Source organism: Peromyscus maniculatus, chromosome 1 (assembly GCF_049852395.1).
Source record: "Peromyscus maniculatus bairdii isolate BWxNUB_F1_BW_parent chromosome 1, HU_Pman_BW_mat_3.1, whole genome shotgun sequence".
Taxonomy (NCBI): domain Eukaryota; kingdom Metazoa; phylum Chordata; class Mammalia; order Rodentia; family Cricetidae; genus Peromyscus; species Peromyscus maniculatus.
In genome coordinates this window covers 210,361,391-210,376,372 of record NC_134852.1, presented here as the reverse complement: position 1 = coordinate 210,376,372, position 14,982 = coordinate 210,361,391, and the positions used below count along the sequence as shown (strand labels likewise).

The window sequence follows — 14,982 nt, the reverse complement described above, 5'->3', positions numbered from 1 at the left end:
CCTTAGCAAACTCTGAAAGCAAACTTCAGACACAGGAAGACTTCTTCACTCTGTGCAATAAAATTCTGTTTGTTCCCAAAGGAACCGTGACTACCACCTGTCAACCTGCTTCTTTAACTCAGCTTGAAGCAGTAATCCAGGTCCCTTTATAGTTTCAAGTTACTTAATCTGTCTGCGGTTGACTTTCTTCTTTCGTGAAAAAGGAAAACAAAGACAAAGAAATAATAATTAGACGAGTAAGCCTTTAAAATATTGAAAAATCTTGCCGGGCGGTGGTGGCGCACGCCTTTAATCCCAGCACTCGGGAGGCAGAGCCAGGCGGATCTCTGTGAGTTCGAGGCCAGCCTGGTCTACAGAGCAAGTTCCAGGGAAGGCGCGAAGCTACACAGAGAAACCCTGTCTCGAAAAACCAAAATATATATATATATATATATATATATATATATATATATATATATATATATATATTGAAAAATCTTCACACAATTGCTCACTGCACAGTGTTGCATCTGTGCATCCAGCCACCTGTGTGCACAGGTGGACTTTATTCTGGGCTGCATCTGTGCATCCAGCCATTTTGTGCACAGGTGTACTTTATTCTGGAGAAGAATCTTTTCATATAGCTTTCCAGGGTAAGCTGGGCCTCTAAGCAGGACTGAGCGCACAGGAGCGCCATTTTGACTGTGGATGGGATAGTTTAATATTGCCTTCCTAGTCAAGGCTTCACCCTCCCCACCCTCTTTGTTCATGTGCCTTTATTGACAAAGAGAAAACATTGATAAATTGTACTCACTGCAGGTACAGTTCTTGATTGTGATGAGTGTGTGGTTGTGTAATGCTCTCACAGAGTAGGACAATGAGGGCTTAGGACTTTCCCGTTGCCCCAGACTGGTGGCTCAGCTGCTGCAATCCCGCCCCTCCCTGTTCTCAGCAACCTCCGACCCACTTCCTCTTTCTTTGGTCTCGCCTTTGATAGAATTCTTATAAATGTCCGGCTCCTTTCACGTAACAGAAAGTAGTTCCAGTTCATTCGGGCCACTGGGTGTGTGTTTGTTGCTGAGGAGTACCCCCAACACACACACTGTTTTATTTTAACATTTCATCTCTCACCGAGCTTTTTACTGGTTGGGGTCTTTGGATTGCGATGCTTTGGGACTGGAGTCAAGAGTGCAGACCTGCAGACTCTCACCCACATCCTTCTGCAGGCCTCAGCCTTTATTCTCCCTCAACACATAGTCATGAGAAGTATTTTATTGCGTGGCACTCTTACTTTCAGCTTCTTAAAGCACTACCGCAGAGGTCCCCAAAGGAGGCATGCCACTTTGCAAAGGCTCCGCCGTTTTCCTGTCCCCAGCACCTGACATTGTCATCTTTTCAGAGACGTAGCTCTTATGATGTTAGAATATGACTATGGTTTTCATTTTGTTTACTATGACTAAACAATGTTCAAACTACTTCTGTATGCTTACTAGACACCCCTCTGTCTCTTTGCTGACGTGTCTGTTGAAGGCTCTGAGGGGCAGGGGACTGGGGTGTACCCAGCGGCGGAGCGCTTGACTAGCACACAGGCCTTGGGGTGACTCCTAACACCACTACCCTTGTCAGCAGCAGCAGCACACTTCTTTGGGGTTTGTTGTCATTGTTAGTTTGGTTGGTAGTTAATCTGTTTTGGCTTGGCTTTCCCCTCCTTCTTGGTGATGACCAGGCCCTCATGTATGCGGGTCAGGGCCGACTGAGCTGGTCTTCCCCAGTTTGCCCACTGGTTAGCAGGCTTGGTTGACTTGCTGTTAATGCATTGTCAGACTTACGCATACGCTCTGGATACAAATCACTTCTCAGATGTATAGTTTGTAAATGTTTCTCTGTCTCTGGCAAATCTTTCTTTTTAAGGGAGAGGGAATTTAATGATGACCATCAAATCGATTCCTTTATAGATTATGCCCTTGGTATAATAGTTAAGAAATCTTTGCTCAAAACATGATCATAGGATTCCCTCCCACCCCGCCCCCATATCCTTATAAGAAATGTCAGACTTGGCTTTTGTGTGTCCACAGCCCACAGTGAGTTAGTTAATTTTCACACATATTTAGCAGCACTCTCATTGGCTGTGGTTATCCAGCTCTCCCAGGATTACTTGTCACGGAGGTCTTCCCTCTTCCGCCTTGGCATTTGTTGAAGATCAGCTGGTCATGAATGTGTGGCTATATTGTTAGGCTCCCTCTTCTGTTCCGTTGCTCTACAAAAGACACTGCTCTGTGGATTGTGTGGCACGTCATAGGAAGTTTTAAAACCAAATAATTTAAATGTCTTGGTTCTAATCTTTGCTAAAATGTTTCCTGGCTGGGCCCTTGGCATTGCCATGGCATTTTAGCAGCCTCTCTATTTCCACATACAATCCTGCCGAAACTTTGATAGAGAATTCACTGAACTGTAGCTCTGACCTGGAATTCCAGAGCTGGGGAGGTAGCAGTGAAAGGCTCAGGAGTTCAAAGTCACCTGGAGTTTGAGCCAGCCTGGGCTACATGAGCGCCTGTATTAAGGAGGCAACATAAAAATAAAACATGGAGCCTGGTTATGTCCTTTGGGGATGCGTGTAGCTACAGGTAACATTTGTTTAGCACCACTAAGTGACAGAGATGACTGTACAGCTTTTAATCACCTGGAAGGAGATGAGAAAAGCAGCAACAGTCCAGTCTGCGAATGTGATATGAATTTCCACGAGATGTACCCAAGAGCTTGAGGAGGGAGCTGTTGCCCCCTCTCTGGTTTTAAGCAGGCAGCTGAAGCAAACAAGAGCTATTTTTGTGTCTCCTTGTTTTTGAAAGCAAATTGCCATCCTCCTTGTGACATGGTGGTGATGTCTGGGGCAGATTCTGGGGCGTTCTCACCCACTGAGGCTGGATTTGCACAGACTTGTAGTACTTTCTGGGCTTGGTGGAAGCTGCCTGGGTGGACCGATTCATTCCCCTGTGCCAGCATTCAAACATGGGGCCGAGGCACTCCCTCATTATTCGGCCCGTTCATAATGGTGCTTCAGGAGGAGGCCTCCTGGGACAGATGAGTGTGCGTCCTGGAGATCAGGCCTGTCCAGTCACCTCTCCCAACTCAGGAGGAAAGAGTGGCTGCAAAGGAGCTGAGTCAACACCAGCACTGTCCTCCCTCAGACAGGGAGAGCTGAGCAGGGCTCTCCCTCCCCACCCATTCCCCTGCTAGGCAAGCATGCATCAGGTCCTTTTCCTCCCCCTGGTCTCCTCAGCTGCTGTCAGGTGTGGAGCTTGGATTCCACCCCGACCCTCATTCCCCTGGTGAGTGGTGACCTACATTGACTAATTTTAGTGTTTATATATTTTTTAAGGGGGCTGATTTCTGAGCTCCATTCCAGGGCTACTAGATACATCTCTAAAAGATTCCTGAGGAAAGAGCTCCATTGGTAGTGGCCGACATGCAACCACATGGACTTGAGTTTGGATCCCAGAGTCCACATAAAAACTGGGTGTGGTGGTATACACCTGTAATCCCCGGACTGGGAAGCTGGGGCAGGAGGGTCCCTGGAATTTACTGACTGGCCAGTCTGCCCAAATCAGTGATCTCAAGGTTCAGTGAGAGGGCCTGTATCAAACAGTAAGGTGGAGGACACCTGAGAAAAATCCCCCGGTGTGCATGCACACCCACACAGCACGTGCACACACTCATGAAAACTGACACAAACACACACAAAGAAGTTTTAAAAAGATAAAAATAAAAGTCCTTGACTGTTGATGATGCACAGTGGATTTGGATTTGGTGTGCTCCTGGTCAACACCAACTTCTGATGATCTGCATGTCCTTAATCTGAAGTCTCCATCAACCAGACCCCTGTTTGCCAGGGTTTGGGCAGTGGAGAGCAACTGTCTGATTCCTTTGGAGCCTTTAAGTTCCATCTCTGAATCAACTTCCATCTTACAAACTGACCACCTTTGACCCTACTACCTTTGACCCTACCACCTTTGACCTTACCCATAACTGTAGCTGGAGAATTTCTCTCCAGTTCCCGCCAAGCCCCAGCAGTCCCTGAGCCCACTTATAAAATAAACATACAGATGCTTATATTATTTAGAATGCTTAGCCATTAGCTCAGGCCTATCATTGTCTAGCTCTTACTCTTATATTTAGCCCATTTCTATTAATCTATACTTTGCCACGTGGCTCATGGCTTATCAGTACCTTACATCTTCCTTGTCCTGGTGGCAGCTCCAGGAAGTCCCTCCTTTTCTTTCCTGTTTCCTCTTTTCTCCTCTCTGTTAGTCCCGCCTGTACTTCCTGCCTGGCCACTGGCCATTAGTGTTTATTTATGCAGAGCGATATCCACAGCACTTCCCCTTTTTTTCTTTTTCAAAAAGGAAGGTTTTAACTTTAACATAGTAAAATTACATATAACAAAACAATTATCGAGCAAGAATTACAGTTACAATATTAAAGAAGATATCCTATCTTATATTTGTGAGTTTAAGGTTTTATATCTAACTTATCTTTTATCATAACTAAGGAAAATTGTAACTATCTAGTTTTAACTACATCAAAGACCTCAGAAGGATATAATAATACCTGAGAAATGGGAGAAGGATGCAAGTAACTTCCGGGAGTCTTGCAGGGTAGACAGAGACAGCTGACAGCCTGGACAGTCATCTCATGTTCCTTTGGAAAGTTAGGGCATCTGTCTTCAGCCCACAGGCCTAGTCTCTCAGTCACTTCTCTCTGTGTCCTATAGAATGTCTGGCAGTTTCTTCTGCAAAGCAGGAACCTGAAGGACCATTTTCTCAAGCAAAGTTCAGTGGTCACCTTCCTATGTGTCCAGCATGTCCAGTTTATATGACATTTTGTCAAGCAGTTCAGGCAAGAACAGTTTCTTGCCCAAATGGCTAATTTTACCAAGGTGAAGATAAACTCCATATGGAGTGTCTTCGATGCACATCCTCCTCTCTGAAGTAAATCCGGTGCTGCCAGGAGCAGACATGTCTCACTGTCTAGAAAGTCTAAATTTTTAAAAATATCTTAAATGCCATATTCTCTAGGTCTTTGAAGTATTTGAAGATTACTTATCTATCTGAAATATATCTATGTATACCTAGAAGACTTAACTAACATAGCTATAAGTATGATTATCATAGATGACTAATTATTAATCTATTAATTATCCATTTTAATCTAAATGAGTTACATAAACATAATACCTCAAGCGAGAATAGAAATATATATACAGTATAATAAAATTAAGTTTAAACTTGTATCAATAAACTAAAATTTATACCAATGTAAAACATTTTAAACATAAACTAAAATCTATACCAAATGTAAAACATTTTAAACAAGTTGTTCTTTAATAGTAGGTTCATTAATCTAACCTTTTATCCCGTCATATCTATATCCTATATATCTATATCATATGCCCTTTTCTTCTTTAGAAAGAGATTATATTTATAATTAACCTGCTTTAAACAAAAATATTGGTTTTTCTCTGTCCCACACCAGAGGGCTCTTCTGATTTGGGACACAAGAATATCTTAACCATTTTTTTTTTTTCCAGCAATATGCCTGGGTTTAGAGGGGGAGTGAGCCAATTCCACCTCCAAAGCCAGCTTGGTATATTTGGGAATTTGGGCGTAGCATCTCTTACTACTTCCTGCTGGAGGGGGGTGCTGTATCTTATGGGGACACAAAGAAAATTTTAGGATTATGGGGTAGTCTGTGAGGGTGTATCATCTGAGCCAGTTGCCTTGAAATGGTTCTCAATGTTGGATCATCTGGGCCATGGTGTTATCGGAGATCTTTCAGGTGGCCTTGGCTGGTCAAACCTGATGTATCTTAATCTGGAACAAATCCATAGCCTCTGGCTTTCTGTGGAAACAAAAGCAGAGCCTCTTTTCCAAAGCAACATATCATTATACCCAAATTTTGAAGTCAAGGTACCTTTAAAGTATATATTTTGGCATAACTCAACAGCTTTTACAATCAATTTTTTTTCTTCAGTTAAGAATATCAAAGAGAGCCGGGCGTTGGTGGCGCACGCCTTTAATCCCAGCACTCGGGAGGCAGAGCCAGGTGGATCTCTGTGAGTTCGAGGCCAGCCTGGGCTACCAAGTGAGCTCCAGGAAAGGCGCGAAGCTACACAGAGAAACCCTGTCTCGAAAAACCAAAAAAAAAAAAAAAAAAAAAAAAAAAAAAAAAAAAAAGAATATCAAAGAGAACATAATCCAGATTTTCTGTGTGATAGCCATCTTTATGTGGCTTATTTTTTATATTAATTTTACTGTCTCTTTAAAGACTTTATTTTTAAAAACTATTTGTTTATATAACTGTATATATTCCTTTTTCTCTCTCTTTCAAGCCTACGTACATTTTTACATACATTGTAAACTATTCCATCTGAATCAGTCTTATTGTGAACCTACTGCTTTAAACTGCAGCATTCTAAGATTGAAACAGTGCTGTGGCTGTTGGCTCTGCCCACTTCAGCTTCCCAACATGGCGGTGGTATGTTTTTCGCCAGTTCTGGAAGCTATCAACTCTCAGAAATAGTGGGTCTATGCTTTTATCAAAGCAGCGTGTAGCCCAGAAACCTCTTTTTTTGCTTTGTACTAGCAAGGGCTATATCCACCATGCAACTTAATGTGCCACTTGCAGAGGCCTCATTCCCGCCATACTGCAGGTCAAGCGCACACGCTAGAAACCTGCCATAGTAGTAGATAGTATGTCAAACACACAGGCTGCCGCTAACTTGAAAGAGACAACTAGAAACTATTTTTAGCTCTGTTTTAGTATCTTTTTACTCAGGTTTTAGGTGGAAACTCTTGCCAACACGTTGGGCACCATTTGTAGCTGGAGAATTTTTCTCCAGCTCCCGCCAAGTCCCAGCAGTCCCGGAGCCCACTTATAAAATAAACACACAGACTCTTACATTCTTTAAACTGCTTGGCTGTTAGCTCAGGCCTATCATTGTCTAGCTCTTACTCTTATATTTAGCCCATTTCTATTAATCTATACTTTGCCACATGGCTTGTGGCTTATCGGTACCTTACATCTTCCTTGTCCTGGAGGCAGCTCCAGGAAGTCCCTCCTCTGCCTTCCTGTTTCCTCTTTTCTCCTCTCTCTTAGTCCCACCTATACTTTCTGCCTGGCCACTGGCCAGTCAGTGTTTATTTATACAGAGTGATATCCACAGCATGTAACTCCTACAGAAACTATTTCACAAAAAAAATCATTGGGGACCAGACCCTCTGGTTTCTCAGGAGTCTGCCCATGGAAGAATGTGAACGTGTTCTAATATCAGGGTATTCCTCTCCCCCACAACTAAAGATCCCTGAAGGAGAATTCTCCTGGTACTTTTAGGAGCCGATTTGATGAATCTGGGTTTAAAGCCCAGCTTTGCCTTCTGGCACTGAGTAAATTGGTCATTTCAAATTTAGCTCCTTCTTGCTGATGAGTCTGTTACACAGCCCTACTTCCTTGGGGTGTTGTGAGACAAGCTAAAAAAGATCTTGTGTGGTGCCTTGTAGTTGTTGAGGGTTTTTTGTTTTTGTTTTTTACTCTTTGGGGGCCTATCACCCAGCTCCCAAATAAATACACAGAGGCTTATTCTTACTTTTGAATGCTTGGCCTTAGCTTGGCTTGTTTCTAACCAACTTTTTAACTTAAATTATCCTGTTTCTCTTTACATTTTGCCCCTGGGCTTTTTTACCTTTCTTTATATATCTTTCTTTCCTTCTTATTCCTTAGCTGGCTGGGTGGCTGGGTGGCTGGGTGGCTGGGTGGCTGGGTGGCTGGCCCTGACATCCTCTTCTCCTCCTTTTCTTGCTTCTCACTCTCTTCCCTAGATTTCTCCTCCTATTCTCTATGCCTGCCAGCCCCACCTATCCCTCTCCTACCTTGCTATTGACCTTTTAGATCTTTATTAGACCATCAGGTGTTTTAGACAGGCAAAGTAACACAGCTTCACAGAGTTACACACTTGCAACATAAAAGAATGTAGCACATCTTTGTATCATTAAACAAATGTTCCACAGCATAAAGAAATGTAATAGATCTTAAACTAATATCACACAACAGTACCTGACACAGAGCAGGGCATTATGGGAAGCCAGCCCCAAACACCTGTGAATAGTCAAGCCCTGGGTCTCTCCACTGATTCTTGTGTGTGATTGTTTCTTAAAGAAGTGGCCTGTTCTTGGCCACATCTATTAAAGTGCTCAGATCGCAGCAGGCGCCTTTGATCAATTGTTTTAGCATCCTGATCCTCACTCCAACAGTGTCTGCAAGTCTGTCTCAAAGTAGGTAGGACATACGTGATAAATTAACAAAGGTCGGCCTCAAGGAGTTGGGCCTGAGTAGTGCACTCCAGGAAGAGGAAAAAGAGAAGCTAACAGGGACAGCTGGCAGCCTGGAATCTAGAAGATTATGGGCCCAGGAAGGGCTCCATAATTGTGGTTCTCTTTCCCTCTGGCTTGTAGCCTATTCAGTCAGTCCAGGGCTAGTCAGGGCCTCTGAATCCCCAGGATGGAGTATCTGGCAAAGCTCTGTTCCCTCCACCAAGGATGTCTCTCCCTACCCAAGTGGCCTTCTCCAACCCTGTTTGGGAGTGTATAGTAACGTGGGATTTCACACACAAGCAGGATTTTACATCTGAGTGGGGGGTGAAATTGTGTTGTTGATACTACTCGACACTTTTTCACAAAGTGTCCCAGGGCTTAGGAAGGTAAGTAGTAACAGAATTGAGGCTCTGTGGGTACCAAGAACTGATTCCTAAGCCTTAGAACTGCTCCATGTCCATAAGGAATTGAAAACTTCTTCCTTCTCTTCCAGACAACCATGGGTGTAATAAAAACTTGGTATCGTGCATTAAACCTTACAATAGATAGCATTTCCTCAGAGTTCTAGCTTGTGTGTTAGAGATTGGCCAAATGATATAATAACCATCGACGTGATCAGCACTGTTAAGGGCAGGTGGCTTGTTTGGTTTTTATTTGGTTTTGTATGTTTAGCACTAGGATGTGTAGGAAGGCACTTCGAAGATTCAGCTAAATAATCAAACTGCATTTCTTGTGGCATCTAATGCTAGCTAGAATGTAGCTTTCTAATATGAATTTCTAAAAATCTTTAAAAATTTGTTATTGTTGTTTGGTTTTTTGTTTGTTTGGTTGGTTTTTTTGAGGCAAGGTCTCACTATGAAGCCTTGGTTGACCTAAAATTTGCAGTGTAGACCAGGCTTGTTTCTAACAGAGATCTGCCTGCCTCTGCCCCTGAGTGCTGTTTTAATGTGTATTTTAAGTAGTCATAAGCCTGGTGTGCGGTTGTAAGGGTTGTGACTCACTGTCGGCCTCGGGTGACTGGCAGCCCTCTTCCCTTGCCTCTGAAGAGCTTGGATTACAGGTTGGGAGCCTCCATGTCTGGCAGATTTTCAGATTTTTTTTATTTTTTATTTTTTAGTGGAGAATGGAATTGCCAGAGCTCTGGCATGCAATGACACGTCTGGTCTCTCAGGCTTAGGCACAGCTAGAGTAACAAGCTGTGTGCCTGGGGCCTGGTACCAGGCACACCACCCCTCAGACTGCCAGCTGCCACCACAGAGCCCGGCTGTGCTTGACAAGCCAGCCTTCTCTATAATAAGCCATGCTTGCTCTCCATTTGGTATCTATTGCTCATAATCTGAAAAACTTTCCCTTCTAAAAATGACTCCAATTTAAATGATTTGGGGTTCAGCTACATCTGAGTTTCGCTCCGTTTGCATATGACCCTGCAAGTGTGTCCAGCTCTGACTCTTTTCCTGTACATGGGGCTTGCCTGTGAACTGTCGGGGGTCAATATAGAGAAAGAGAACAGGAGTCATGGAGGTTCACCCACACGGAGGAGGGGCTCTTGTTCTTGAGCCCTCAGGCCTGCACTGTTTCCAGGACAGAGAAGTCCCAAGGATGCTAGGCTGCTTGTGTGGTGACTGACAGGAATCTGTTGCCGTGTTTGGCCTCTGGAACAAGCACGTGGGGGAAGATGTCGCTCCCTCTCAGTGTGATGGTTTGATTTACAGACCAGAGCCCTGCCGCGTGGCCTTGGCACGCCCTCCACCGTCTCTGCGACCGTTGGGACAATGTCCTTTCTCTCCTCTTTGGTCACCGCAGTGTACGGCGTTCCTAACTACTTCATCACGATGGATTTCTTTTCTTCCTTACCAGGTTGACGAAACAAAGCAAACCCATGTTTTCCTGGTTATTACTGCTAGGGTTGAACCAACTAATTAACTAACTAACTTGCTTACTAACTATACCTAATAACTGACTAACTTGAACGAACTTACTAACATGCTAACTGACTTACCCTCCCTCCCTCCCCCCTCTTCCTCATGCTCCTCCTTCTGCCCTGTTGTTGATTTTTGTGAATCACCCACATTTCCTTGGGCAATTGCCCTTTACTGTATTGGCATTTAGCCTCTCACCGGCACTCCTTATACATTCTTACCAATCCTTTGCCAGAAACATGTGGCGGTTTTTTTGTATGATCTCTCTTAACTTTCTGTCAAGAGAGCTGTATTTTTATATATAGATCAGTATTTCCCTTTGTTGTTTCTAAATTTTGTCTTTTGACCCTGCTTATTTTTTAGTGAACAATTTTTAAAAAGTTTGTGTGTCCCAATAATTCTATTTTTTCCAATTTTGGTCTTTATAAACTCCATAAAAAAATTTTAATTGATTGTGTAAGGAATCGAGATTTATTTTTTTAAATGGACAACCAATTGTGCTCATCATTTATTGAAAAACGTACTATTCTAATGTATTTGGAATTTATTTTGATGATCAAGTAAATTCTCTTGTGTGTATGCACACACAGCTTTTTCCACTGTCTGTGCTCTGATGTTCCATGATGCTGTTCATGCTGTTATCTTAGCCTTCCAACTTTCAAATCAAGAAGGAAAACGTTTGTGTTTCCTTTCATGTGCATGTGTAGAAGCATTCTGCCAGTGATGACAAAGGAAATGCCTGTGGGGGCTTTTGATGGGGAATATATTGCATTAACAGGTTGATTTAGATAAGTCAGCATTTTGACAGTTTTTAGTAAAATTTTGAGTTACTTCTGTTAAGGTCTTTAGTTATGTACCTGTCTTTACACACATCTTGTTTTGCATAGTTTATTTGTTACTATTACAAATGGTGACTCATTTTCCATGGCATTTCCATGAATAAGAAAGTGTGTGTGTGTGTGTGTGTGTGTGTGTGTGTGTGTGTGTGTGTGTGTGTGTGTGTTTCTACTTAATTGACAAAATTCTTTAATTGGTGACCTTTTTATACTTATTTTTCTTGACTTCTCACATTGGCTTGGGCTGCAAACCTTTAGGATGTATTGGTAAATGTGTATCTTTGTCTTATTCCTGTGCCTAATTAGAATTTTCTAATGTTTCACTACTAGCGAAGGCAAACCAACTTTATCCACCTGGAGAAATTCTTTGTGTCTGTAGTTCACTGAGGGCTGTGCATTTTACCACAGCTGACAGCAGATTCCTGCCAAGGACTCATTAACCCTTCACTTCCGTGAGGCCCAGAGATTATCCAAACTAGCTTGACCCTCTACGTTGACATCGCAGCCTGGCTTGGAAACTGAGTGAAAGCTTGCTTCTGCCTTCTGCCCACACCTGACTTTGTGGATGTTAAAGGCCAAAGCCACTTTATATTCATACTTCTTAACTTACCACTCGCAACCCTGTCCCACAATCCTCCCCAAATAAAATTTGGAGTTTCTAAATTAATAAGAAATAGCTGGTAGACTACAAGACCACCAGTTCTGAGATTTTTCTGGCAGATGCCATTGAAAGCTGTCATGTCCCAGCTTCTACTTTAAATACCTCTAGTATTTCCTTCTGGTTAAGCATCTTGAGTAGCTTTGCACCCCCTCTCAATGCGGATGATGAGGGCGTCTGTAGTTTCTACAAGGGGATGTGAGACAGGAATCAGGCCAAGCCCCTGATTTCCTGTTGAGGCTTCACACAGGGTCAGGAGCAGGAAGCAGCCGCCTCTCTGTCTCAGCCCAGCCACTGCCCATGGTTAGTTCAAAAGAAGTGCTTTCTCAATTGACTGATAAAATGATTTAATTGCAGAGCATAGTTAATCATTCTGAGGTGAAGGAAGATTCTTTGCTAAGCCATGAATGAAGGATCCTGTTTCAGTCAAGCTTGCTCTTGAACCATGACACTAATGTGACCTGACACCTGTCTAGAGAATTGTCCCCGTGTCCAGTGACACTTTGCCTTGGGAAGTTGACACTTGCTGTGATGACACCTGTCATATTTAGGCATGTAAAGTGCTAGAGAATTCGGTAGAGTCACTTCAGTAAAATGTTTTCTCTGGGAACTCTTACAATAAGACCTTGTCCAAACATGGATGTAAACAGCGCAGAAGAGAATCTGAGTTTTAAGACAAAAGCAATAAATGATATCTTTTAAGAGGATTTTTTCTTTCCTTGGTACAAAATGGATAGATCTGATTATTTTCCGATAACATAGCCAAGAAAGCAAAAATATGCTAAATAAGGTCATTTATACGTGTGTCTATAGGTGTATGTTTATATGTGGGTGTGCACATGTGTATGTGTGCACCTGGAGGCTAGAGGTCATCCTCAGGCTCCATCCACCTGGCTTTTTGAGACAGATTTTATCACTTGGCCTTGAACTCTCTAAGTAGGCTAGGCAGGCTTGTGAGCCCAGGGATCCAAGTATCTCCACCTCTCTGTACCTCTTTGGCTTCTTTACCTGGATTCACTGGGACTGGACTTGGTTCTTCAGGCTTGTATAGCAGGCAGTTTACTAACTGAGCATTCTCCTCAGCCCCACCATTTCTTTTTAGTGGGTTAATATTACCCTTCTTTAGCCTCCAACATAAACTTCTACGTTAACTTTAAGGTGGTGCTTAGGGAAGACACAGTAGACATCTCCCTGGTTTGAGTTGTCTGACTGGCAAACCTTCCAGAAAGCCTAGACAAGGAGGGATTAGGAGGCAGAAGCCCCAAGAGACAAGGCCACCATCATTCTGGGAATGAATGCCCTGAGAGCCCTGTCCAGGCCCAGTGAGGTTGGCTTTACCATGTAGGACTGATAGGATGGGGAGTTTGGCCAACCTGACAATTATTTTTTTTCCTCAAATCTTCTCTTTTTTTCTAATCCCTCAAGTCTAGAAAAGGGTGTAGGAGCCATTTAATGGGGTAAGCATGACATCTTCTGTTTTTGTTTTTTTTTTCTTGCAGGCAGGTGACAAACACTATCACCCCAGCTGCGCACGATGCAGCAGATGCAACCAGATGTTCACAGAAGGAGAAGAAATGTATCTTCAAGGTAAGATGGACTGGAGAGCAGAGTGGGTGTGCCACACCTGAGGAAGATGATCTTGCTGTGTTTGTTGGATTGTGTTTTAGAGAAGGAGGGATTTTATTAGCTGAGCGGTTCCTCAAAAGGATTGTGCCAGAAGTTACCTCATCAGTTTGTGTTAATCAGCCAAGCAATTGACACGCTGGCAGAGAGCCCCAGAGCCTGTTAGGGAATGAGCTCATGGTACTGCTGGAAAGACTCACACTCACTCCTGTGGATGTGAGGGACCGTGAAGACCAGCAGGTGCTCCTCTAACTCATCCCATGAGTATGTCTGGGGAAACAAAAGATCAAAAGGAGAGAGAAAGTGTTTTAGAAGTTTCGAGAAGTGTTGGTTTGCATGGCCACTCTGTCTTTTCTCCTTTCGCTGCCTTTTGAGGGAGGCCTTTTTCTGTCCAAGCCTGCTGGCCTCTGACATCACAGCCATTGCTACACCCACTAAGAGGACACAGTGCATATGGAAAGAGAGACTGAACGGGGACCCACGGTCCCTGCAAGAGTAAGATACTTGTGGTAACAAGGAAGTCTTCATTCCCAAAGACCCATAACATTTTTTTAATTAAGAATAATTTTGATAAATGTCTCCAGTGTGAAACTATGATTGATTCTGATACCTCCTAAAATTCCGAAGCCTCTTGGAGAAGCCATAGGCACAGATTCTCTTCCAGTCAAACAACACCATGACTGTAAGCATTCTGCTATTTTTAGCTGGAAGAGTCATTAATTAGAAAAAGATTTATCAGAACAATTAGCTCAAGCTGTAAGAGCGATTGCTTGTTTGGCTTGGTAATTGCGGGTCTTGGTGGCCTCCGCATGTCGTTTCTCCCTTCTTCTTTACACTTGACACTATGTGTGACTTTAATGAATGGTTTGCTTTGCTTTCACAGTTTTGTTTTTGTGCAACAAAGCAAAGTCTCTAGACATGTGTGTCGAACATTAAAACACAGGCTTGACTACTCTCTCCCTAAAAAATGCAAGTTTAGTGCCTTTTCAGGGTTAGCTGATCGCTCTGAAAAATTGTGGTGAAACACACCACTGAGTGTTGAAAGTGGCAAGTGACAGGTGCCACCTTTGTGATCTCTAGGGGCTTCATAGGACACATTTTCCCATGGACTAATCATACATCTGCAATACAATGGGCAGGTGTCACTTTGCATTTTTGCAGAAAGCTGGTTAGTTCCCAGTGTATCTCCAGGCCTACTTTTAGATGTTAGTGCCGCAGTTATCTACTCCCAAGCCTGTGTCTGCTAAGAGCGGAGAAACAGGTGTGTGGTGTGAACTGGATGTTCACATAGGGTCCAGATGCTAAACAGGGTTCAAACTGCGCACAAATACGTTCACCTCCCAAACGAGCTGCATTCTGAACCCCAGGGGTGGTTCTCAATCTCCTCTGGAGTGGAGCTGTGCTACCTGATGCCTGCCCTCTTGATGCATCCTTGAGAATAAGCTTCATTTCCTCAGCATCTGATGCTGTCTCAGGTCACATTCCCAGTGTGTGTGACCCTTGGAGAACAATGCTGACATTGTGTGCAGACTCTGTGTTCTGTCTGGTGCCTCCTGCTTAGTAGAAACTTCCAGAGAATGCTTCTCCTGGCCTGAGTCCGACCC

At 43.4% G+C, this 14,982-nt stretch overlaps 1 protein-coding gene across 20 annotated transcripts in view; it reads left to right on the top strand.

The window, feature by feature from the left end:
- Positions 1–14,982, top strand: part of Ablim1 (actin binding LIM protein 1) — a 314,113-nt gene that overhangs the window by 245,206 nt on the left and 53,925 nt on the right. For all 20 annotated transcript variants that reach the window (XR_013048411.1, XM_042265921.2, XM_042265902.2 and 17 more), the window contains one exon: positions 13,255–13,342. Coding sequence is in view for 19 of the 20 variants with exons in the window: in XM_042265921.2 (XP_042121855.1) it covers positions 13,255–13,342 (88 nt within the window). In the remaining variant the exon portion in view is untranslated. The remainder of the gene's footprint in view (positions 1–13,254; positions 13,343–14,982) is intronic.